This window comes from Vipera berus (assembly GCF_964194415.1).
Source record: "Vipera berus genome assembly, chromosome: W".
Classification (NCBI taxonomy): Eukaryota; Metazoa; Chordata; class Lepidosauria; order Squamata; family Viperidae; genus Vipera; species Vipera berus.
This window is the reverse complement of record NC_138210.1, coordinates 75,029,895-75,052,953: the sequence shown is the minus strand read 5'-3', so window position 1 is coordinate 75,052,953 and position 23,059 is coordinate 75,029,895. Positions and strand designations below refer to the sequence as shown.

Sequence of the window (23,059 nt, the reverse complement as noted above, 5' to 3'; positions counted from 1 at the left end):
GGGAGGAAGGAAGGAGGGAGAGAGGGAGGGAAAAAGAGAAGGAAGGAAGGAAGGAAAGAAGAAGAAGGAAGGAAGGAAGGAAGGAAGGAAGGAAAGAGAGGAAGGGAGGAAGGAAGGGAGGGAGAGAGGGAGGGAAAGAAGAGGAAGGAAGGAAGGAAGGAAGGAAGGGAGGGAGGGAGGGAGGGAGGGAGGAAGGAAGGGAGGGAGAGAGGGAGGGAAAGAAGAGGAAGGAAGGAAGGAAGGAAGGAAGGAAGGAAGGAGAAGGAGGAGGAAGGGAGGAAGGAAGGGAGGGAGAGAGGGAGGGAAAGAAGATGAAGGAAGGAAGGAAGGAAGGGAGGGAGGGAGGGAGGGAGGGAGGAAGGAAGGGAGGGAGAGAGGGAGGGAAGAAGAGGAAGGAAGGAAGGAAGGAAGGAAGGAAGGAAGGAAGGAGAAGAGAGGAAGGGAGGAAGGAAGGGAGGGAGAGAGGGAGGGAAAGAAGAGGAAGGAAGGAAGGAAGGAAGGAAGGAAGGAAGGAAGGAAGGAAGGGAAGGAAGAAGGAGAAGAGAGGAAGGGGAGGAAGGGTAGGGAGGGAGGGAGGGAAAGAAGATGAAGGAAGGAAGGAAGGAAGGGAGGGAGGGAGGGAGGGAGGAAGGAAGGGAGGGAGAGAGGGAGGGAAAGAAGAGGAAGGAAGGAAGGAAGGAAGGAAGGAAGGAAGGAAGGAAGGAGAAAGGAGGAAGGGGGAAGGAAGGGAGGGAGGGAGGGAAAGAAGGATGAAGGAAGGAAGGAAGGAAGGGAGGGAGGGAGGAGGAAGGGAGGGAGGGAGAGAGGGAGGGAAAGAAGAGGAAGGAAGGAAGGAAGGAAGGAAGGAGAAAGAGAGGAAGGGAGGAAGGAAGGGGGGGAGAGAGGGAGGAAAGAAGAGGAAGGAGAGAAGGAAGGAAGGAAGGAAGGAAGGAGAAGAGAGGAAGGGAGGAAGGGGGAGGAGGGAAAGAAGATGAAGGAAGGAAGGAAGGAAGGAAGGAAGGGAGGGAGGGAGGGAGGAAGGAAGGGAGGGAGAGAGGGAGGGAAGAAGAGGAAGGAAGGAAGGAAGGAAGGAAGGAGAAGAGAGGAAGGGAGGGAAGGGAGGGAGGGAGGGAGGGAAAGAAGATGAGGAAGGAAGGAAGGAAGGAGGGAGGGAGGGAGGGAGGGAGGAAGGGAAGGGAGGGAGAGAGGGAGGGAAAGAAGAGGAAGGAAGGAAGGAAGGAAGGAAGGAAGGAGGAAGAGAGGAAGGGAGGAAGGAAGGGAGGGGGGAGGGAGGGAGGGAAAGGAAGATGAAGGAAGGAAGGAAGGAAGGAAGGAAGGAAGGAAGGAAGGAGAAGAGAGGAAGGGAGGAAGGGAGGGAGGGAGGGAGGAGGGAAAGAAGATGAAGGAAGGAAGGAAGGAAGGAAGGGAGGGAGGGAGGGAGGAAGGAAGGGAGGGAGAGAGGGGAGGGAAAGAAGAGGAAGGAAGGAAGGAAGGAAGGAAGGAAGGAAGGAAAGAGAAGAGAGGAAGAGGAGGAAGGAAGGGAGGGAGAGAGGGAGGGAAAGAAGATGAAGGAAGGAAGGAAGGAAGGAAGGAGAGAAAGGGAAAGAAAAAGGAAGGAAAGAGGAAGAGAAGGAAAGAATGGGAAGGGAAAAAAGTGAAGAAAAGGAAGGGGAAGAAGAGAAAGGAGGGAAGGGAAGGAGGAGGGAAAAAGGAAAAAGGAAAGAAAAAAGGAAAGGAAGAAAAGAAATGGGGTGGAAGAGGAAAGGGAAGGAAAGAGGAAGGAAGCAAAGGAAAGAAAGGAAAGAGAAAGGAGAGGAGGGGGAGGTGGGAAGGGAACAAGAGAGAGAAGGCAGGAAGGAAAGAGAAACGGGAGAGAAAAGAGGGAAGGAGGAAAACGCGAAAGAGAAGAGGAAAGGAGGAAGGGAGAGAAGAAAGCAGAAACCAAGGAAGGAAGGAAGGAAGGAGAAAGCCGGAAAGAGAGGAGGAAGAGAGGGACTTTCCAGGAAGCGGCCTGGCTCCGGACCCTCCCCCTCCCTCCCTCCGGCCCCTCCCTCCCTCCCTCGGCCGCCGCCCAGGGCATAAATCCAGGTGCGCTCACCTGGCGCGCAGGTAGAGGCGGTAGCAGCAGGTCCCGCCATGGCCAACTCCGGCTTGCAGCTGCTGGGCTTCGTGCTGGCCCTGCTCGGCCTGATCGCCCACCTGACGGCCACCGTCCTGCCCCAGTGGCGGGTCTCCTCCTTCGCCGACGGCAGCATCATCACCGCCCAGTCCTTCTACATGGGCCTCTGGATGGACTGCATCTGGCAGAGCACCGGCCAGCTCCAGTGCAAGGTCTACGACTCCATGCTGGCCCTGGACGGTGAGTGGGAGGGGCGGGGGGGGGGGTCCCGCGCGTGGGCTGGGGTTGGGGGGGCGGGCAAACGGGAGCCACACACCTGTCGGGCTACCTGCCCGGGGCGGCCGCGCCTTCGCCCGCCGACTCCTTCCGGCCGCGGCCCACGCGTGGGAGCCGGGGGAAAAAGGCTCGCCCGCGGGCGCCTCCTTCGCCTCTCCCTTCGCCTTTGCCCGACACGCGTGTCCGGGGGAGAGAAAGAGAGACCCGAGGGGGGGGGTGCGCGGTCGGAAGGGACCCTCTCCTTTTTTTAAATACACCGGTGGGGGGGAAAACACGCGTGGCCAGGGCAAGAGAGAAAGAGAGAGAGAGAGAGAGAGAGAGAGAGAGAGAGAGAGGCAGAAAGAAACCCCCCCCCTTGGTTTTTTTACACCGGTGTGTGGGGGGAAACACGCGGGGAAGAAGGAGGCTTCGGATCGGGTCCGGGAGGGATCGCGGAGGCTCTGGGGGAGGAAGCGGGGGGGCTTTTTTGCGGGTTTTGGGGGACGGGGGAATGGAGGGCGCTCTGTGCGCGCCCCGGAGCACTTTGGCTCTCCTGCTTTCCAGCCGCCCGTTCAAAATGGCCCCCGTCCCCTCCAGCGGACGGCACTTTCTTTTCTTGGCCAGGGTGGGTGGGTGGGTGGGCGAGAAAGGATACACGCAACTTTTAAGCCAAACCCGCGTCTCCACCTCTTTTCCCCTTGGCCAAGATAGCTCCTTCTCCGATTGTGAGGGTCGTGTGAACCGGGAGGAGACGGCGCCCCGGGAAACGAGCCCCCTCCCCTCTTGGACGCCCTGTTTCTAGTCTCCCACCCCCACCTCCCTACACCCCCCACACCCCCCACCCCAATATTTCGACAGGATCCCTTATCTCCCGGCTGGCTTAAAATCCCGGAGGCTTTGGAAATGCCTTAAACTAAGATTGGAGGTCTTTCCAGCTAGGCGGGGCTCCGGTGGGACTTCCAAGGTTTTTTTAAAAAAACAACAACTAATTCCTGGTTTAAAACAGATTAGCTTTGCAAAAAAAACACACACACACACACACACACAAAAAAAACACACAAAAAAAAAACCACACCCGGCCCCTCCTTCCCCAAACAGTCGCTCCCCCCGCCGCGCGCCCTCGCCCCCAGCATCTCCCCTTCTTTGGAACTTTTCCAAGCACCTGTTCCCCCGTTTATTCTGCTTTTATCTAATTTTCTTTCTTTCTTTTTTTCCCGGAAGACCCTCCACTTTTTCGGTTTTTTTTCTCTCTCTCTCTAATTTTCTTTCTTTCTTTCTTTCTTTCTTTTTCTTTCTTTCTTTCTTTTTCTTTCTTTCTTTCCTTCTTTCTTTCTCTAATTCTCTCTTTCTTTCTTTCTTTCTTTCTTTTTCTTTCTTTCTTTTTCTTTCTTTCTTTTTCTCTTTCTTTTTCTTTCTTTCTTTTTCTTTCTTTCTTTCTTTCTTTTTCTTTCTTTCTTTTTCTTTCTAATTCTCTCTCTCTCTCTCTCTCTCTCTCTCTCTCTCTCTCTCTCTCTCTCTCTCTCTCTCTCTCGTTATTTTTTCTTCTTCTCTTCTCAAAAACTGCCCGGTCTGGTTGGGTCAGTTTCTTGGGCCTTCTCCCCTCCCTCCCCCCCCTCCTGACCAGCCAGCCACACCTTCAAAGGCAGCTGCTTTCATCCGTTGCACGCCCCCCCCAGAGACCTTTGAAAGAGGTGGGGCAGAAAGGAAGGAGGGAGGGAGGGAGGGGGACGGAAGAGAAGAATTTGCTTGTTCTCTTGCAGAAAAGGTTGTGGGGCTGGACTCTCCCTTTTCCCAGGCCTGGGACCCTCGGCGTAACACACCTGGCTGGGGTGTGTGTGTGAGTGGGGGGAGGGCAAATCACAGGTGAGGGTGCTGAAAAATCCAGGTGACCCCCCCCCTCCCCCCTTGTGCCAAATTAAAGCTGAGTTCAGGCAGCAAATTAGACCTATTTGAGCAGTGTTTTTCAACCTGGGCAACTGTACCACGGGTGGACTTCAACTCCCAGAATTCCCCAGCCTGGCTGGGGAATTCTGGGAGTTGACGTCCACCCGTCTTAAAATGGCCAACTTTGAGAAACGCTGCTTTGTAGCCCCAAAGTGTTAAAACAACAACAACAACAACCAATTTATTCCAGTAACTGGCCAGGTTTTCACACGGGGCTACCGCAATCTCCAAAGGTTGCCGAAATTGAGAATACTCTGTGTAAAACGAACGCGGCTGCTGGGATTCTGAATGGGCTGGATTTTGTTTATTGATGTACTTCTTAAATGTATAGCTGTGGAGAGGCTGGGGAGCGATATTAAAGTTGGTAAAATAACTCCGCAAAGTCTGGGAAATATCAACAGGAGCTCGAAGCGTTTCTCCCAAAATTGGAAGATTGGGTGGTTTTTCTCCTGAATGAAAAATAGACCATCATCCTCAGCAACTCCCGGTCCCAAATGGCACTGCACGGAGACTCCCTCACAAGCTTGGTTTTTCTGAATATGGCATCATGTAAAGTGCTATTGGGAGGATCCCGTCTGCCCGGCACAGTTCTCTCCTCGGTCCAGCTCCCCCTCTTATGTGGGTGTTTCTTTGCCAAAGAATTTTAAGATTTTATTTGCACTTTTGTTGTTTTTAACCTGAGAATGGAATGCAGTGGGACGGAATTGGGTGCCAACTCCAAAATCAGATTATTTTTATTTATTTTTTTGCCCCTGCTCAGCTTGTGCTGTAGCTTTGTTGGCCTGTTAAAATAAAATAATAAAATGGAAATAGAAATAAATATAATAAAATGAAATAAAAGTGAAACGGAAGTGAAAAGAATAAAGCAAAATAGAAGTAAAATAGAAGTAAAAAGAATAAAATGAAATAAAAACAAAACAAATTTAAAAAATGAAAAACAAAATAGAGGTAAAAAAGAATAAAGTGAAATAAAAGTAAAATAGAAGTAAAAACAATAAAATGAGATTAAAAACAAAATAGAAATAAAAAGAATAAAGTGAGATAAAATCTGTAAAGCCATCAAACATCCACACTTGCCTCTCCCAGGTCCTTGGAAGGACTTGATAGGTACAGAAAAATACCAAATCTAGTCTGAACACCTGGCTGACTCTATGACAAACCATAAAATGAAATGAAACTAATGAAATGAAATAAAAATAATAAAATCCAATCAAAATAGTCAAATTAATAAAAATAGAAAATTGAATTAAAAACAGTCAAATCCCGTCAAAATAGTCAAATCCAATAAAACTAAAAGAGTGAGTTAAAAATAATCAAATCCAATCAAAATAGTCAAATCCCATCAAAATAGTCAAATCTAATAAAAATAGAAAATTGAATTAAAAACCATCAAATCCCATCAAAATAGTCAAATCCAATAAAAAACAGAAGAGGGAGTTAAAAATAATCGAATCCAACCAAAATAGTCAAATCCAATCAAATAAAAACAGTAAAATCCAATCAAAATAGTCAAAAAGTAAAAATAGAAAATTGAATTAAAAACAGTCAAATCCCGTCAAAATAGTCAAATCCAATAAAACTAAAAGAGTGAGTTAAAAATAATCAAATCCAATCAAAATAGTCAAATCCAATCAAAATAGTCCAATCTAATAAAAATAGAAAAGTGAATTTAAAACCATCAAATCCCGTCAAAATAGTCAAATCCAATAAAAAACAGAAGAGGGAGTTAAAAATAATCGAATCCAACCAAAATAGTCAAATCCAATAAAACTGGAAGAATGAGTTAAAAATAATCAAATCCAATCAAAATAGTCAAATCTAATAAAAATAGAAAATTGAATTAAAAACCATCAAATCCCATCAAAATAGTCAAATCCAATCCAAAGTCGAAAAAGTGAATCGAAAACAATCGCATCCAATAAAAACAGCCAGATGAAATAATGTAAGATAAAAGGAAGTAAAAACAGTAAATGAAGTAAATTAAAGTAAATTAACAGTACATTAAGACAGGAAACTCAAAAGGGCCGAATTGACGGACGGCCCTTTTCCCGCCGTCACCTTGGGGCGTTTCTACCTCCCCCCCCCCTTGCTTGGAAACGGGGCTTCGATTTTGCAGAACCTCTTAAGATGTTTTGCAAAGTGGGAGACCTCAGCAAGTTTTCTGGTTTGCTTGGCGAGACAATGTCTGGCCCAGAATGAGGAAATTTGGGTTTGGACGGTTTCCAGAATGGAGCAATGTTTGGATATGCATGTCGGGAAGGGGATGAACTCACAAGGTGTGTAAAATTTAGTCTCCGGGGCTTCCTGGTGAGCAGGAGAGGAAGTGAAAATTCGGGTGGTAAGGTGGGGGAGAAACGGACGTAGTTCCTGGGCACACTTGGGTGCCAGGATGCCCATCGCCCGTTGGGTTAAATGCACCTAGTGATTTTTCTCCATCCTGAAATTTCTCATCTCTGTTTATAAAACCGAAGTGTGCGTTTGATAGCTTATCGCTTTCATTACTTGAGAAAACAAACCAAGTTTACTTTCTGGGATAAAGGCAACTTTGGGGTCAGCCAGGCAGATTAGGGGCAGGGACAGGGCAGGGGTGGGGAACTGGGGAAGCGCTGGGTTTGGGGAGGGGGCACGGGGGGGGGAGATCCTGGGCCCACTTCACAGATGTGGTCCACAGCTGGAAATCTGGACTCGTGGGCCAGGAGGGAGCTTGGGAACTAGGCGCAGAGATGTAACATGTTGGTTTACACTGGCAGGGACTCTTCCCCAAGCTCACAAAAGCGGGCGTCCTTTTCAGAAAAGGGGTGTGTTAGAAAAATGGTGTTTTGCCTTGTGTTGTGTTTTTTTTTGCAAAAGGGTGGTGAAAAGAAAAAATCAGGGTTTTTGGAGCTGAAAATGTGGACTAAACAAACATTTGAAGTGCATGTAAGAAGAAAGTGGAGGAATTGGGGGTCCACGGAAAAGGCAGTGAGGACCCCTCCTTAAATCCAGGAATCCTAGTTCTACACACTTCCTCCTTCGACCTTTACACACACACAAACACACAAACACAAGCACACACCAGGCACCAAGGCTGTCCTTTTATTTTCTGCTCCTCCAACGGTTTCATCGAAACGACACAAACGACACGCTTGCTTGTCTTTGTTCAGATAACCGTTGCTTGGCTCTGAGTGTGTGTGTGATGACCTTGTGCCCAAATGCAATTACTGGCACACCTGCCTCAGGGGAGGGGTGATGTCACCTTGCCACCAGGGCCCGTGGGGCAAGGGAAGGGTGGGACCGAGCCGGAAGTCGAGCCATCTTTGGAAGGATGAAACTAGCAAAGTTCGTTTTAAAAGCACTAGCTGGGGCGGGGGGGGGGGGCTGGGTTGGGCTAGGGGTGAAAGCCTGCGACTGGGGGGGGGTCCTTTTCCTCCCCCCTTCCCCACAAGGCCAGGTTTTCTGCTGGATTATTGCCAGGAATTGCTACATACAGGATTTTAAAATACAGGTGCTTTTAAAAATAGACAGGTGATAGGGAACAGATTAAAAAACAAAGAGGGTAGATAAATAGATGGATAATAGGTGGATTGGATGGATAGATAGATAGATGGGTAGATGATAGGAAGATAAGAGATGATGTTGATAGATGATAGACAAATGATTGATAGATGATAGTTGATAGGTAGATACATATATGTTGAGAAAAACAGTTGAACACCGGGATAATATATAAAAACAACAACATATATACATAAAATAGGTGGAAGATGGATGGATGGATGGATAGACACACACAGAGAGACATACACATAGATAGATGATAGGTAAATACATATATAGATACATAAATTTTATTTATTTTATTTGAATTCCATTTATATCCCGCCCTTCTCCGAAGACTCAGGGCGGCTTACAAGCTTAGCAGTAGCCTTCATTCTATGTATATGCCTGCTTATTAGGGCTTTCACACACACACCCAAGCGGCATTATTACAAAGTCAGCTTAATTGCCCCCAACAATCTGGGTCCTCATTTTACCTACCTGGGAAGGATGGAAGGCTGAGTCAACTTTGAGCCTGGTGGGACTCGAACCTGCACTAATTGCAGGCAGCTGGTGTTACTTAAGGAGGCATTAGCCCACTGCTCCACCAAGGCTCCACTGCACCCACCAAATGGGTGGAAGATGGATGGAGAGAGAGAGAGAGATGATATATATATATGGAAGATGGATGGATGGATAGATGACAGACAGACATAGATGATAGGTAGATACATATATAGATATTGTACATAAAATTTTCCAGGGTGGAAAAAGGATGGATGGATGGATAGGTAGACAGAGATAGGCAGGCAGGCAGATAGACAGGTAGGATGGATTGATACGGTGAATGGATATGAAAGAGAGAGATGATGAATGATAGATAGATAGATAGATAGATAGATAGATAGATAGATAGATAGATAGATAGATAGATAGATAGATAGATAGATGAGTTGGAAGAGACCCTTGGAGGTCTTCTAGTCCAACCTACCCACCCCCATGGCAGGAGATCCTATACCATGCTGGAGTTTCTTTGCGCTTGGTGGGATGAAAGCACGGGACCACAGAAAGAACAACAGAACACAAGAATAGAGTTGGAAGGGAGCCCAGGGGTCCTCCAGTCCAGCCCCTCCCCAAGCAGGAGAGAGATGATCAACAGATGTCCTTATACCCCTCCCCCCCAAAAAATAAGGTAAGACTTTAGTCTTAGATACGTAGCTATGTTTATGACACACAAACCCTTTATCATTATAGTTTAAAGGTAAAGGTAAAGGCTCCCCCGCACATGCGTGCTAGTCGTTTCCGACTCTAGGGGCCGGTGCTCATCTCCGTCTCAAAGCCGAAGAGCCAGCGCTTGTCCGAGGACGTCTCCGTGGTCATGTGGCCGGCATGACTAGACGCCAAAGGCGCACGGAGCGCTGTTCCCTTCCCACCGGAGCGGTCCCTGTTTTTCTACTTGCATTTTTTACGTGCTTTCGAACTGCTAGGTGGGCAGAAGCTGGGACGAGTAACAGGCGCTCACTCTGTTACGCAGCGCTCGGGATTTGACCCGCCAAACTGCCGACCTTCTGATCGACAAGCTCAGCGTCCTAACCCACTGAGCCACCGCGTCCCTCCTTATAGTTTTGTTGTTGTCAGCTGCAAAGTCGTGTCCAACCCATCACGACCCTATGGACAACGTTCCTCCAGGCCTTCCTGTCCTCTACCATCTTCTGGAGTCTATAGTTTACAATATCCTAAAACCTATCGGCGGGAGGGGCTTCAACTCTCATTGGGGGGGCAGGCTTTGTGCTACAAGCTGGGAACTGCCCCCCCCTCGTTACTATGGCTGAGATCACGAGGAAGGGATTAAATCCAGGGATTAAAAATAAAATAAAATCCAGGTGCTCCTGTTTAATTTCAACTTGAACCGTTGATGAATTAATTTGAGGATGTTGGGTTCCCGTTTTCTTCTCTGACCTGCAATTAGGCCACAACCCACGGAGGGGCTTCCCCTCAAGGTTTGAGTGTGGCTGGGTGGGGCCTGCTTTGTGTCCCCCCCCCCGCCCCTTTCTTGCACCTCACACCTGCCGCATTTGCGGCCGTGCGTTCGAATCCTGGACGTTTTCTGTCCTTTATCTGTTCCCACGGATAGATTCTTGTGCATTGGACAGAGAAATTTAAAAAAGCTTCCTGGGAAGTGGGGAGGAGGCAACACACACACACACACTGGATTTTTCATGGCTCCTTCCTGCCTTCCATGAGGTTGTTAAGACAAGGTGCGGCTTTATAGTTGTCTTGTGTACCAACGGCTGCCTAGACTTTGCCACCTGGATCCGTTGCAGGAGAGAACAAAGGTGAAACGAAATGACACCTTCGCCATTTTGGCATTTGTCTCTGTGTGTTTGTGTGTGTGTGTGTGTGTGTGTGTGAGTGAGTGAGATCTCCATTAGACTGAGGGATGCCAGGCTGGTGACTCACTGCAGCGCGCTGGGGAGGCTCCCCAGTTTTTTTAGGAAACAAGGATGGGTCAACCCATCCATCGTGGCCTATTTGCGGCTAAGTGGGCGACCAAACCAAGATTGTGGCGTGTGGAGAAACTCAAGATTAATCCCGGTTCTTCCGGAAGGGATGCAAAATGGTGCCGAGGAGGATGGGAGGCAGAACAAAGCGGAAGGGTTTGTGGCCGTGGTTGGAAAGAAGAATTACAGAATAACAAGAGTTGGAAGGGAACCTTGGAGGTCTTCTAGTCTGACCCCCTGCTCAAGCAAATGTTTTCTTTAAAAAAAAAAGTTTTACACCTCCTGAAGGCCGCGTCTGTGCAAAGGAATTTAATTTACTTTGTCAAGGGAAGGATCAGATTGTCCTTAAGAAAGAGTACAAGTCTTTCTTTGCTTTGGAATTAACTTATTTATTTTGGCTTTGCGGAGTCAAATACGGAAAGAGGCGGACAAAAGGAAGGCTTTTTACCCGTGCAATTTTTCCCCAAGCAACCATTTCTTTTGTTTTATTTTCATTTTATGTATTTTAACTTATTGTTATAGTTTTGGGGCATCTTGTTTAATCTCTTTTAATTTTTGTATTCTTGTCTTTTAACATGTATTGCCCTGTTCACCGCCCTGAGTCCTTCGGGAGAAGGGCGGTATACAAATAAAATTCTTCTTATTATTATTATTATTTTACTTTTGCTTTATACTTTTCAGGCGGTCCTCGCCTTACGACCGCAAAAATCAGCCCCCAAATTTCCACTGCTAAGCGCGCCGTTTGCTAAGCGAGTCGGGCCCCGTTTTTACAACCTTTCTGGCCGCCGCTGTTAAGTGAGTCACACGGCCGTTAAGTGAATCCGGCCTCCCCCTGGACTTTGGCGTGCCAGAAGGTCGCAAAAAAAGGGGGTCGGGCTACATGCGGCCGTCGTAAACTGAATGAGCTGTTGCAAGGCGAGGCCTGCCTGAACTTTTTCACTCTAATTTTTTTACTTTAGAGTTTACCTTTTGCAGTTTACTTTTGACGTTGCCTCAATTTACTTTACTTTTTCAATTTCCAGAGCCGCCCAACTCAAAGCCGCTGACTCAGCCCTTCCGTTTGCTTTTCTGTACCGGGCTGTTTTTCCTACTTTCTGGTGTAACTTAATTGGTGATAGTTTATTATTTCCTGCACATGCAAAGGTACTTTGCCTCCTCCATGTCATTTAAAATATTCTAAATACTGCAATGCTCTTTACATGGGGCTTCCCTTGAAGACCACCCGGAGGCTCCAACTGGTACAGAATGCGGCCGCGAGAGTTGTCTTGGGAGTTTCCCGGTACTCCCATGTTACACCTTTGCTCCGCGAGCTGCATTGGTTACCAGTTGTCTTTCGGGTGAGGTTCAAGGTTTTGGTTATGATCTTCAAGTCCTTACATGGCATGGGTCTGGGTTACCTCAGGGACCACCTGCTGCCGGCGTCAACTCCCCTCCGCCCTGTGCGTTCCCACAGAGGGGGCCTCCTCAGGGTGCCTCCGGTCAGGGAATGCCAACTGGTGGCCCCCAGGGGGAGGGCCTTCTCTGTGGGCGCCCCGGCTTTGTGGAATCAACTGCCGGTGGAGCTCCGGATGGCATCGGACCTCCGCTCCTTCCGGCGCGGGTTAAAGACCCACTTATTTGAACAAGCTGGCCTGGCCTGACGGGGAACGTTAGGGTTTTTAATGGTTTTTTTATTGTTATTGTATTTTTTAACTGGGCACTGGTTTAATTCCTTTTTAATTTTTGTATTTGTTATTTATATATGCCCTGTTCACCGCCCTGAGTCCTTCGGGAGAAGGGCGGTATACAAATTTAATAAAAGTAAAAAGCAAAGTAAAAGTAAATGGTAAACTATTCTGACATGAGTACTAGTGTACTACTTTGGTCCCCTTGTACCTCTCCGTTTGGTATTCTTTTAATTACTTTAGGTTTTTAGATTTTATTGCAATTAAAATAGTAAACCACAAATAATAATAATAATAATAATAATAATAATAATAATAAGAAGAAGAAGAAGAAGAAGAAGAAGAAGAAGAAGAAGAAGAAGAAGAAGAAGAAGAAGAAGAAGTTGGAAGGGACCTTGGAGGTCATCTAGTCCAACCCCCTGCTCAGGCAGGAAACCCTATATTTAGCGACTGAAGTCGCAATGAAACCGGAGGGGGGGGGGAAAGCGACTTAGGGCCATTTTTCACACTTACGCAATCAAAGTCCTTCGGGAAAGCGCGGTATATAAATTTAATAAAATTAAAATAAATAAATAAAATTAAAATCCAGCACAGCACAACCAACTCATATTTATGACGGTCGCAGCGTCCCGGGGGCGGAGGAGGTCTTGCGACCGTCTGACAAGCCAAGCCGACGGGGGAAGCTGGGTTCACTTAACGACCGTGTGACTCGCTGAACAGCGGCAGTGACTCACTTAACGGCGGTGGCAAGCGAGGTGGTAAAATGGGGCGAAACTCACTTCACAGCTGTCTTGCTGTTGAAATGTCTAAGCTCAGTTGTGGTCGTATGTCAAGAGCTATTTGTGAGGTCAAGATGAGTGAATATGGCAATAAAAACAGTTTGGCAAGACCCTGGCAAGACCCTCCCTATTTTTTCCGCTCGCCTTAGGACCCTCTTGGTGTTGGCCCCTCAAAGCATCTAAAAATGCCCTAAACTGATCCTGTAAATACAAATTAAATTATTAAATTAAATTAAATTAAATATTGCCAGAAGAACTAGGAAAGGATCAAAGAAGTCCACGAACAAGCATCAGGGAGGGAGGGAAGGGAAAAAGAGAAAGAAAGAAAAGGAAGTGAAAAAGAAGGAAAAGAAAGTGAAATATAAGGAAAGGTGGAAGGAAGGGAAAAGATGGAGGAAGAAAGAAGGAAAGACGAAGGAGAAAAAGGAAGGAAAAGAGGAAGGAAGGAAAAAAAGAGAGAAAGAGGAAAAGAGGAAAAGAAATGTAAAGAAAGAAGGAAAAAGGAAGAAAGAAAAAAGGAGAGAGAGAGAGAGAGAAATGAAGGAAAGAAGAAAGAAAAAGTAGGAAAAGAAAGAAAGAAAAGAAGAGAGAGAAAGAAATGAAGGAAAGAAGAAAGAAAAAGTAGGAAAAGAAAGAGAAAAGAAAGAGAAAGAAATGAAGGAACGAAAGAAAAAGGAAAAAAGATAGCTGGTATAGTGGTTCTGGGGCTGGACTTGGGTTCAAGAATCCCCACTCAGGCACCAGGCCTCTCCAGGGGACTTTGCGCCTATTCCTCGCCCAGCCCAGTCTACCTTGCAGGATTGTTGTTGGATCGGGGGAGGGGGGGGAAGGGAGGAGGCAGCCCTGGGTCGGCCGCATTGAGCTCCGGGAGGGGAGGGGAGGTAAAACAAACGCCCCCTCCTTGGCTGGGATTACCGCAGCCGCCCAACCTTCTTGCTGTAATTTATCAGCTCTCCTACCTGCCAGGGTTGTTTTTTCTGGAGGGAGGCGAATTAGCCGGAGCTCGCAAAGGAGGATAGAAAAGCCTAATCGATAAGTGGAGACTGGAAGGGGGGGGGGGAAATGGAAAAAGAGAATTTGCAGAGCCGGCCAGGTGCCCTCAGGGTGGGCTGGGCTGCCATGACTCACAACCCCACCCCACCCACCCACCCCGGAGCACCAGTGAGGCTGGCCCGCCCGCCCGGGCTGTCGTCACCGCAGGCTGCTTCACTCGGCCCCCAGGGTGCCCTCCACCCGCCTGGCCCTCACGTGGCCGCCTCCGTCCCCTCCGAAAGGGCAGGGGGGGTCTCCCAAATGGAGCCCCCCTCCCAGGTTGGGGCTCAGGGATGTCCCCAGGGGGGGGCCCTTACGTCCTGGTCTTGCCTTCCAACTCCCATTCCTCCCTTTTTCTTCATTTCTTTCTTTCTTTCTATTTCTTTCCTCTTTCCTTTCTTTCCTTCATTTCTCTCTCTCTCTCTCTTCCTCTTTTTTTCCCTTTCCTTCATTTCTTTCTCTCTTTCCTCTTTTTTCTCTTTCTTTTTCCTTCTTTCTTTACATTTCTTTTCCTTTTTCTCTTTCCTTTCTCTCTCTCCTATTCTATCTTCTTTCCTTTCCTTTTCTTTCCTTCGTTTCTTTCTCTCTCTCTCTCTCCTCTTTTTTCTCCTTCCCTCCTTCCCTTCTCCCTTCTTCTTTCCTTCCTCCTTTCCATTCTTCCTCCTTCTCTCCTTCTCCCTTTCCTCCCTCCCTCCCTCCCTTCTATTCTTCCTCCCTTCTTTCCTTCCTCCCTCCCTCCTTCTTTCCCTTCTTCCTTCCTCCCTTCCTAGCGCCCGCCCTCCCATTCCCATCTCCTCCATTCCTCCATCTCTTTTCCTTGCTTTCTTCCTCCCTCCCTCCCTCCCTCCCTCCCTCCCTCCCTCCCTTCCTTCCTTCCTTCCTTCCGTCAAAAGAGGGGGAAAACCCTTTTCCATTTATTTATTTGGATTTATTCGCCGACTCTCAGCGTGGACAATGCCCCCCCCCCGTGGCTGTTGCTCCTGGGCACACACACACACACACACACACACAAACACACACACGGCTTCCTTCCCTAAAATGGCGCATTTCCGGGCCCATTTTCACACCCCAGCCTGCGTGCCCGGAAGCCTTCTGTTTGCCCAGAAAGCTTGCAAAGTGTCCCCCCCCCCTAAGCAAACGCTGCCTTCCTCGACTTTGCTGTGCTGGGGGACGGGGTGGTGGTGGTGGTCCCACCAAACCTCTGCCCTCCGATCTGTGCCCCGACGGGGTGGCATGATCTCCGACGGGCAGCTGGCAGGCATCGTGATCCTGCTTCTTTCGGGAGAAGAGTTTAGTGCAGAAGGGGGGGGACTGGCAGCCGTTATTGGGGTGCTGGTAGATATCGGGGTGGGTCCTGGAGCGCCAGGGATGGGTATGGGGGCGCTGGGGTGGATCCTGGAGTACTGGGGTAGGTATTGGATGCAAGGAGGGGTCTTGGGGGCTGGGGTGTGTATTGGGGTGCAGGGGTGAATATTGGAATAATAATAATAATAATAATAATAATAATAATAATAATAATAATAATAATAATAATAATAATAATAATAATAATGTGTTGCAAGGGACCTTGGAGGTCATCTAGTCCAATTCCCTGCTCAGGCAGGAAACCCTATACCATTTCATCATCACCATCATCATAGAGTTGGAAGGGACCTTGAAGGTCATCTAGTCCAACCCCCTGCTCAGGCAGGAAACCCTATACCATATAATAATAATAATAATAATAATAATAATAATAATAATAATAATAATAATAATAATAATAATAATAATAATAATAATAATAGAGTTGGAAGGGACCTTGGAGGTCATCTAGTCCAATTCCCTGCTCAGGCAGGAAACCCTATACCATTTCATCATCATCATAGAGTTGGAAGGGACCTTGGAGGTCATCTAATCCAACCCCCTGCTCAGGCAGGAAACCCTATAGTATACCATTCTCCATCAGCGTGGGAAGTCCTGGGGTGGGGGGCATGGCTGTCAGGACAGACCAGCTTACAAAAAAGGGGGTGCTTGGGTAATCCAGAAAGCAGTGCCAGCGCCCCCTTTTCTGGCCATCAACCCTCCCAGCTGCATTGTCCTCAACCCTTTAAATTAATCAGAATAGAGGTGGAAGGGACCTTGGAGGTCATCTAGTCCAACCCCCCCCACGCTCAAGCAGGAGACCCCGTGCCATTTCTGACAGGTGGCTGTCCGGTCTCTTCTTAAAAACCTCCAGGGATGGAGCGCCCACGATTTCTGGTGGCCAGCTGTTCCGCTGGTTCATCGTCCTCCCTATCACCTCAGCTGATCTTATCGTGACTTATTACATTTCTACACCCCTCCCCGAATCCGTTTCCCCTCTGACCTTCCGCTTCTCCTCCGTGCAGCTTCCCTACAAGCCACCCGGGCGTTGATGGTCATCTCCATCGTCCTGGGCGTGATCGGCATCGGCATCGCCACCATGGGCATGAAGTGCACCCGCTGCGGGGAGGGCAACAAGACCACCAAGGCCCGCATCGCCATGACCGGCGGCATCGTCTTGCTGGTGACCGGTCAGTTCCATCCCGCCCTCCTTCCCGACCATTTGGAATGGAATGGAATTAGGGATAGGATAGGATAAAAAATAAAAATGGCATAGAATAGAATAGAATAGAATAGAATAGAATAGAATAGAATAGAATAGAATAGAATAGAATAGAATAGAATAGAATAGAATAGGAAATGGAATAGGAATAGGAATAGGAATAGGAATAGAATAGAATAGAATAGAAAATATAGAATGGAAATGGAAAGAATAGAATAGAATAGAAAACAGAACAGAATAGAGAACAGAACAGAATAGAGAACAGAACAGAACAGAATAGAATAGAAGAATAGAAAGAGAATAGATACAATAGAATAATTAGAATAGAATAGAAATATTAATAGAATAGAATAAGAATAGAATAGAAATAGAATAGAATAGAATATAGAATATAGAATATAGAATATAGAATATAGAATATAGAATAGAATAGTAAATAGAGAACAGAACAGAATAGTAGAATAGCAATAGAATAGAAGAATAAATAGAATAGAATAGAATAGAATAGAATAGAATAAGAATAGAATAGAATAGAAATAGAATAGAATAGAATATAGAATATAGAATATAGAATATAGAATATAGAATAGAATAGTAAATAGAGAACAGAACAGAATAGTAGAATAGAAATAGAATAGAATAAATAGAATAGAATAGAATAGAATAGAATAGAATAGAATAGAATAGAATAGAATAGAATAGAATAGAATAGAAATAAGGAATAGAATAGAATAGAGAACAGAACAGAACAGAATAGAATAGAATAGAAATATTAATAGAATAAGGGGACGCGGTGGCTCAGTGGGTTAGGACGCTGAGCTTGTCGATCGGAAGGTCGGCAGTTTGGCGGGTCGAATCCCGAGTGCCGCGTAGCAGAGTGAGCGCCTGTTACTCGTCCCAGCTTCTGCCCACCTAGCAGTTCGAAAGCATGTAAAAATGCAAGTAGAAAAATAGGGACCACTACGGTGGGAAGGTAACAGCGTTCCGTGCGCCTTTGGCGTCTAGTCATGCCGGCCACATGACCACGGAGATGTCCTCGGACAAGCGCTGGCTCTTCGGCTATGAAACGGAGATGAGCACCGGCCCCTAGAGTCGGAAACGACTAGCACACATGTGCGGGGGAACCTTTACCTTTACTTTATTAATAGAATAGAATAAGAATAGAATAGAAATAGAATAGAATAGAATATAGAATATAGAATAGAAAATAGGGAACAGAACAGAATAGTAGAATAGAATAGAATAGAAATAAGGAATAGAATAGAACAGAATATAGAATAGAATAGAACAGAATAATAAAATATAGAATAGAATAGAAAATAGGGAACAGAATAGAACAGAAATGAAATAGAATAGAAATAGAATAGAATAGAGAATAGAATAGAATAGAACAGAATAATAAAATAGAAAATAGAATAGAAAATAGAGAACAGAATAGAGAACAGAACAGAATAGAATGCAGAATAGAATAGAGCAAATTGCTAACCATGGTTTATTGCCTACCGGCTGCATTCACACGGCCGGATGTACCCTCTCCCTCCATTAACCCATTTTCTGAGTTTGCGCTGAAGTGTTCCCGACCTCAAAATGCTGGATTTGCCCAGCCAGATAAGCGTAACAAGGAATCATTCTGACGTGGTTTAGCGGGTCAAATCTACCTGTAGGTAATTCTTGACCTACGACAATTCATTTAGTGACAGCTCAAAAGTTACAATCCACACTGAAAAAAGGGACTTAGGACCATTTCCCACACATACCTAAGACCGTCGCAGCCTTCCCGTGATCAAAATTCAGATGCTTTGCAACTGACTCGTACTTACGATGGTCACAGTGTCCTGGAGGAGGGGGGGGTCAGGTGATCCTTGACCAAGAGCCTGGGTGGAGCAGTGGGCTAATGCCTCCTTAAGTAACAGCAGCTGCCTGCCATTAGTGCAGGTTCGAGTCCCACCAGGCTCAAGGTTGACTCAGCCTTCCATCCTTCCCAGGTAGGTAAAATGAGGACCCAGATTGTTGGGGGCAATAAGCTGACTTTGTAATAATGCCGCTTGGGGTGTGTGTGTGAAAGCCCTAATAAGCAGGCATATACATAGAATGAAGGCTACTGCTAAGCTTGTAAGCCGCCCTGAGTCTTCGGAGAAGGGTGGGATATAAATGGAATTAAAATAAAAAATAAAAAAATCCCTTTTTGCGACCTTCTGACGAGCAAAAGTCAAGGGGGCAAGCCGAATTTGCTTCACAACCGAGTTTAATCTCTTCAACAACTGCAAGGATTCACCGAACAACAGCGGCCAGCGAGGTCGTAAAAGGGGACAACGCTCGGTTAAAGACGGTCTCGCTTAGCGACGGAATATGTTGCGAGCCCCAAAGCTGGCCCTGCGGGTCCCCCAATGGCAAACCACCCAAAATATAAAACGGATCTGCCGCGCTTCCTAGCCTTGCATCTCCTCTGGGAAGAAAACCATCCAACCAAAATACCAGGTTGTTTTTTTTTTATACCCTCCTTGTTTTCCCCACTTAGGTTTGGCTTCCATGGTCGCCTGTTCCTGGAGTGCAAACAAGATTGTCCAAGATTTTTACAACCCCCTGTCCCCCTTGAATAGAAGGTACGTTGTCCAGAGGAAAGGGGGCGGCCAGACACACACACCCCGCACTCCCCCATTCCAGAGCAAAGGGGTCTGTCTTCGGCACCCCCAAATGTGGTGCATCTCACTGGCAAAAACTTCCCGACGCAAAGCGAGGTTGACTTCTTCCCCTGGCCCTTTCCCCCTGGCCTCGCCCCTTTGGAGCGCGTCCCTTTTGAGGACCACCTCTGCCCCCCCTCCTCTGGCATTTTCCCCGCTGCCCCGTTGCTGCTTCCGAGGCGGGAAGAAAAAACTGGGGAGGGGGGGGAAACGTCAGAGCAAGGTGGTGTCCGGAGAGCATCCAGTAACTGCACCGGGCAGAAGAATCTTTTACATCTAGAATTCACACACCCAGCAAATACTTTCTCCCCCACCCCCCCACTGCAGAGGCAGGGAAGTGGGGAAGGGGTCTAGGGGTGGGGTGGGGACCTCACCAAACACCCACCCACACCCCGCCTTTTCTTCCATCTCACAATGAGTCTCTTTCTGCGCCCCCAGGTACGAAATTGGCCCTTCCATCTTCCTCGGATGGGCAGGGTCCGCCTTGTCGCTGCTGGGGGGCGGCATGCTCGCCTGCTCGTGTCCGGGAGCAGACCCCGGGTACAAGAACCGCCAGTATCCCGCAGGGAAGCCCATCTCCGTACCCCCCAGTAGCCGAGAATACGTCTAGATGCCCGGCCAGCTGCCAAGAGCCTGGAACAGCCCGGATTTTGCCGCCCAACCTGGGCATCACGGACTTTTTAAAACGCCCTCGGAGGTTTTTTTTTTGTTTTATTATTCCTCCTCCGCAATTGAGTTGAAACGGTTGTGTTTTTATTTTATTTTATTTTTTTAAAAAAAAAATAGCAATCCTTATTTTAATGAGAGATATTTTAATATTTGAACGGGGCGTCGGCCCCGAAACGGGGGGGGGGGGGAAATGGGCCTTGTTGTCATCCCTGTGTGCCTTTCTCCTGGGCCTGCCCCCTAGGAAAGGTCAGAGAGGGGCAGACTCCAGTAATCCTTTGACCCTCCCGGCGGGGGATTATAGGGTTCGGAGTCAGGTGGATCTGGAGGTAAGGAGATCGAGGAAGCTCTAGTAAGATTTTCATTTTTTCCGGGTAGAACCCACCTCTTCCCCTTTAATAAACTGGCCCGACTGGAGAAGACACACACACACACACACACACACCGCCCTCTGGGTGCCCTTACCTAGGGTTGGGTTAATCCTAAAGAAAGCCCCCAACTACCAGTGGGGGTTTTCCTCCACCACCACCCCAAACCCCCCCCCCACCCCGAGGAATTGGCATTTGGAATCTGCTGTCTGGCAGATGTTTGCAAGACTAGGCATGGGGGGGGGAGTGAACTTTGACCCCTCCCACTTCACCAAGGCAAAGGGGGTCTCCCCCTTCTCCGTGGGGCAGCCCAGCCGATAACCCCTATAACTAATTCTTGGCGGCCTGCTTGGAGCCTTCAAAAGTTCTTTGGGTTGTGTAAATATGTACATTCACTGGGGAAGCCTCGGGTTAAGCGAGGACCACTTGATTCAAGTCTATCCCTGAAAAATACCAATCAGTTTGACCCCTGTCCTTTTAATTCCTCCCAGTAAAATGTCCCCGGCTTTTATTGCAAAATCATATTTTGGGGCGGGGGTGTGTGGGGGGAAAGATTACCTTGACTTACATTTGCTTGCTTGGATAGATTTTAACTTTTTTTGTGGGGGGGGGAGGTTGGAGGAAGGGATGAATGCAAATTTGAATAGGAAAGGAGGGATCTTTGGATTGAAACCCAGCCTTATTTAAAGCACAGATCCCTTCGGGTGCTTGCGTGCGCGTTTTGTGTATTTTTTAAAAAAATTGTATTACTTGGAAATGACCTTTTTTTTTGTATGTAATAAATGAAACTTGTTTTGGACAAAAAAAAAAAGTCGCCCTGCTCTAGAGAGGATTGTATTGTAATTGTTCCGTCAACCCAGAAGCCAACTTGGATACGTCAAGAACAAAATGTCCATAATTGCCTGGAACTCTTTTTTTTTTCTTTTCTTCATTGGGTAACTTTCTTAGTAGAGGCTGGGAATGCAGTAGACATAACATACCGTCAGGTCAGCAAAGTGAAAAATTAACCCATGACAAGCTAAATTGTGGGTTCTCAGCACCAAGAATCCCACAGTCGTCATCCTCCTCCTCCTCCTCTCCACAAACCCCACTCCCTCCTAGCACAGATAATGTTCCCTAGTTGGGTCACGAGACGTCTTCAAGGAAACCACCCAGCTCAGAGACCCCCAAGGACCCCACAGTCGTCCTCCTCCTCCTCCACTTCTTCTTCTCCTCTTCCTCCCTCCCTCCTCCTCCTCCTCCTCTTCTTCCTCTTCCTCCTCCTCCCCCCACTGTCTTCTAGCACTGATGAGGTTCCCTAGTTGGGTCATGAAACGTCTGCAAGGAAACCTCCAAGCTCAGAGAGCACCAAGGACCCCACAATCCTTTTTCCTCCTCCTCCTCTCCAGAGACCCTACTCCCTTCCAGCACTGATGGTGTTCCCTAGTTGGGTCACGAAACATCTGCAAGGAAACCACCCAGCTCAGAGAGCACCAAGGACCCCACAGTCCTTCCTTCCTTCCTCTCCTCCCTTCTATCTCTGATGACGTTCCCTAGTTGGGTCATGAAACGTCTGCAAGGAAACCACCCAACTCAGAGAGCATCAAGGACCCCACAGTTCAACCCCACAAAGATTGTCTTCAAGCTCAGTTAATATCAAGTTGAACGTGGGCTGGGTGCCCCGACAGTTAAATGGAAATCCGATGTGCTGGCTGGGGAATTCTGGGAGTTGAAGTCCACGCATCTTAAAGCTACTAAGCTTGAGAAAGCCTATGCAGCGGGAACGAACATTCAAAAATCGTTTGGATCGAGTGAGCGAAGCGGCTGAAAGAATGAGATCTCACCAAAACCGGGGGGGGGGGAATTTACACCTAGGCTAAGGAAAAAAAACAACAAAACCCAGATGCACAGGTTGGGGATGATGGACATCTCTCTTGAGTTACTACATAATCACGTCAGTGAAAAAGTTCTCGGCGTGCTAATTGACAGCCATTGGCTTTGTTGTTGGATGTAAAGACAACGGTAATTGTGACTCAGTATTTATTATTCGTTAAGGAAATTTATGATGTGGCCGCCCAACACACTCACAGCGAGTGTCTCACATAGGGACACACCCTCCTCTGGGTGACAACAATCGAGCTGGCCCTTTTGTGGGCTCCATGTCCCTCTGGGGTCCCCAGGCCCGTGTCTTCGGGGCCTTGCGAAAGATTGCCTAGGTGGGAGCCAATCTTATCTCTTGCAGGGGTGGCGTTCTACTGGTAGGGAGCCACCACGGAGAAGGCCCCCTTCTGGGACGCCCTTAAGAGAGGGGACCCCTAACTCCCCCCTGCCTCCCCATTCTGGTGGGTTGAGTAGAGATACTGGTAGTCTGTGACTTACAACTACTCATTTAGTGAGTGAAGCTACAACAGTGGTGAAAAAACCTGACTTACAACCAACCTCACGTTTACAACTGTTGCAGCATCCGCAAGGTCCCGTGATCAACATTTAGGCACATGTGTATATGTAAATAATAATAATAATAATAATAATAATAATAATAATAATAATAATAATAATAATAATAATAATAATAGAGTTTCATGTTTTATGAATAAAAATATAATAATGATAATGCCAAATCCAGTCTGAACATCTGGCTGACTGTGCAATGAATAATAATAATGATAATGATGATTATGGTGATGGTGATGATTATGATGATAAAGTTGGAAGGGACCTTGGAGGTCATCTAGTCCAACCCCCTGCTCAGGCAGGAAACCCTCTACCATTTCAGACAAATGGCTGTCCAGTCTCTTCTTAAAAACTTCCAGTGTTGGAGAAGGAAGAGAGGGAAGGAAGGAAAGGAGGAAGGAAGGAAGGAAGGAAGAAAGGAAGAGAGAGAAAGAAAGAAAGAAAGAAAAGAAAGAAAGAAAGAAAGAAAGAAAGACAGTTGGAAGGGACCTCAGAGGTCATCTAGTCCAACCCCCTGCTCAGGCAGGAAACCCTATACCATTTCAGACAAATGGCT

At 47.3% G+C, this 23,059-nt stretch overlaps 1 protein-coding gene across 1 annotated transcript; it reads left to right on the top strand.

The window, feature by feature from the left end:
* Window positions 1-1,497: 1,497 nt before the first annotated feature.
* On the top strand, window positions 1,498-20,948 carry LOC308676242 (claudin-7-like). The gene is made up of 4 exons (XM_081342057.1): window positions 1,498-2,338; window positions 16,159-16,323; window positions 18,874-18,958; window positions 19,475-20,948. Exons 1-4 carry the CDS (start codon window positions 2,116-2,118, stop codon window positions 19,644-19,646), a joined length of 645 nt encoding a protein of 214 aa, XP_081198183.1. The 5' UTR covers window positions 1,498-2,115; the 3' UTR covers window positions 19,647-20,948.
* Window positions 20,949-23,059: the final 2,111 nt, after the last annotated feature.

Bases quoted from the DNA above. Each gene is read 5' to 3' on its own strand.
- LOC308676242 (XM_081342057.1), top strand. From the start codon at position 2,116: ATGGCCAACTCCGGCTTGCAGCTGCTGGGCTTCGTGCTGGCCCTGCTC. The intron at 2,339-16,158 runs GTGAGTGGGAGG...TCCTCCGTGCAG, and splicing joins CTCCATGCTGGCCCTGGACG to CTTCCCTACAAGCCACCCGG. The intron at 16,324-18,873 runs GTCAGTTCCATC...TTCCCCACTTAG, and splicing joins CATCGTCTTGCTGGTGACCG to GTTTGGCTTCCATGGTCGCC.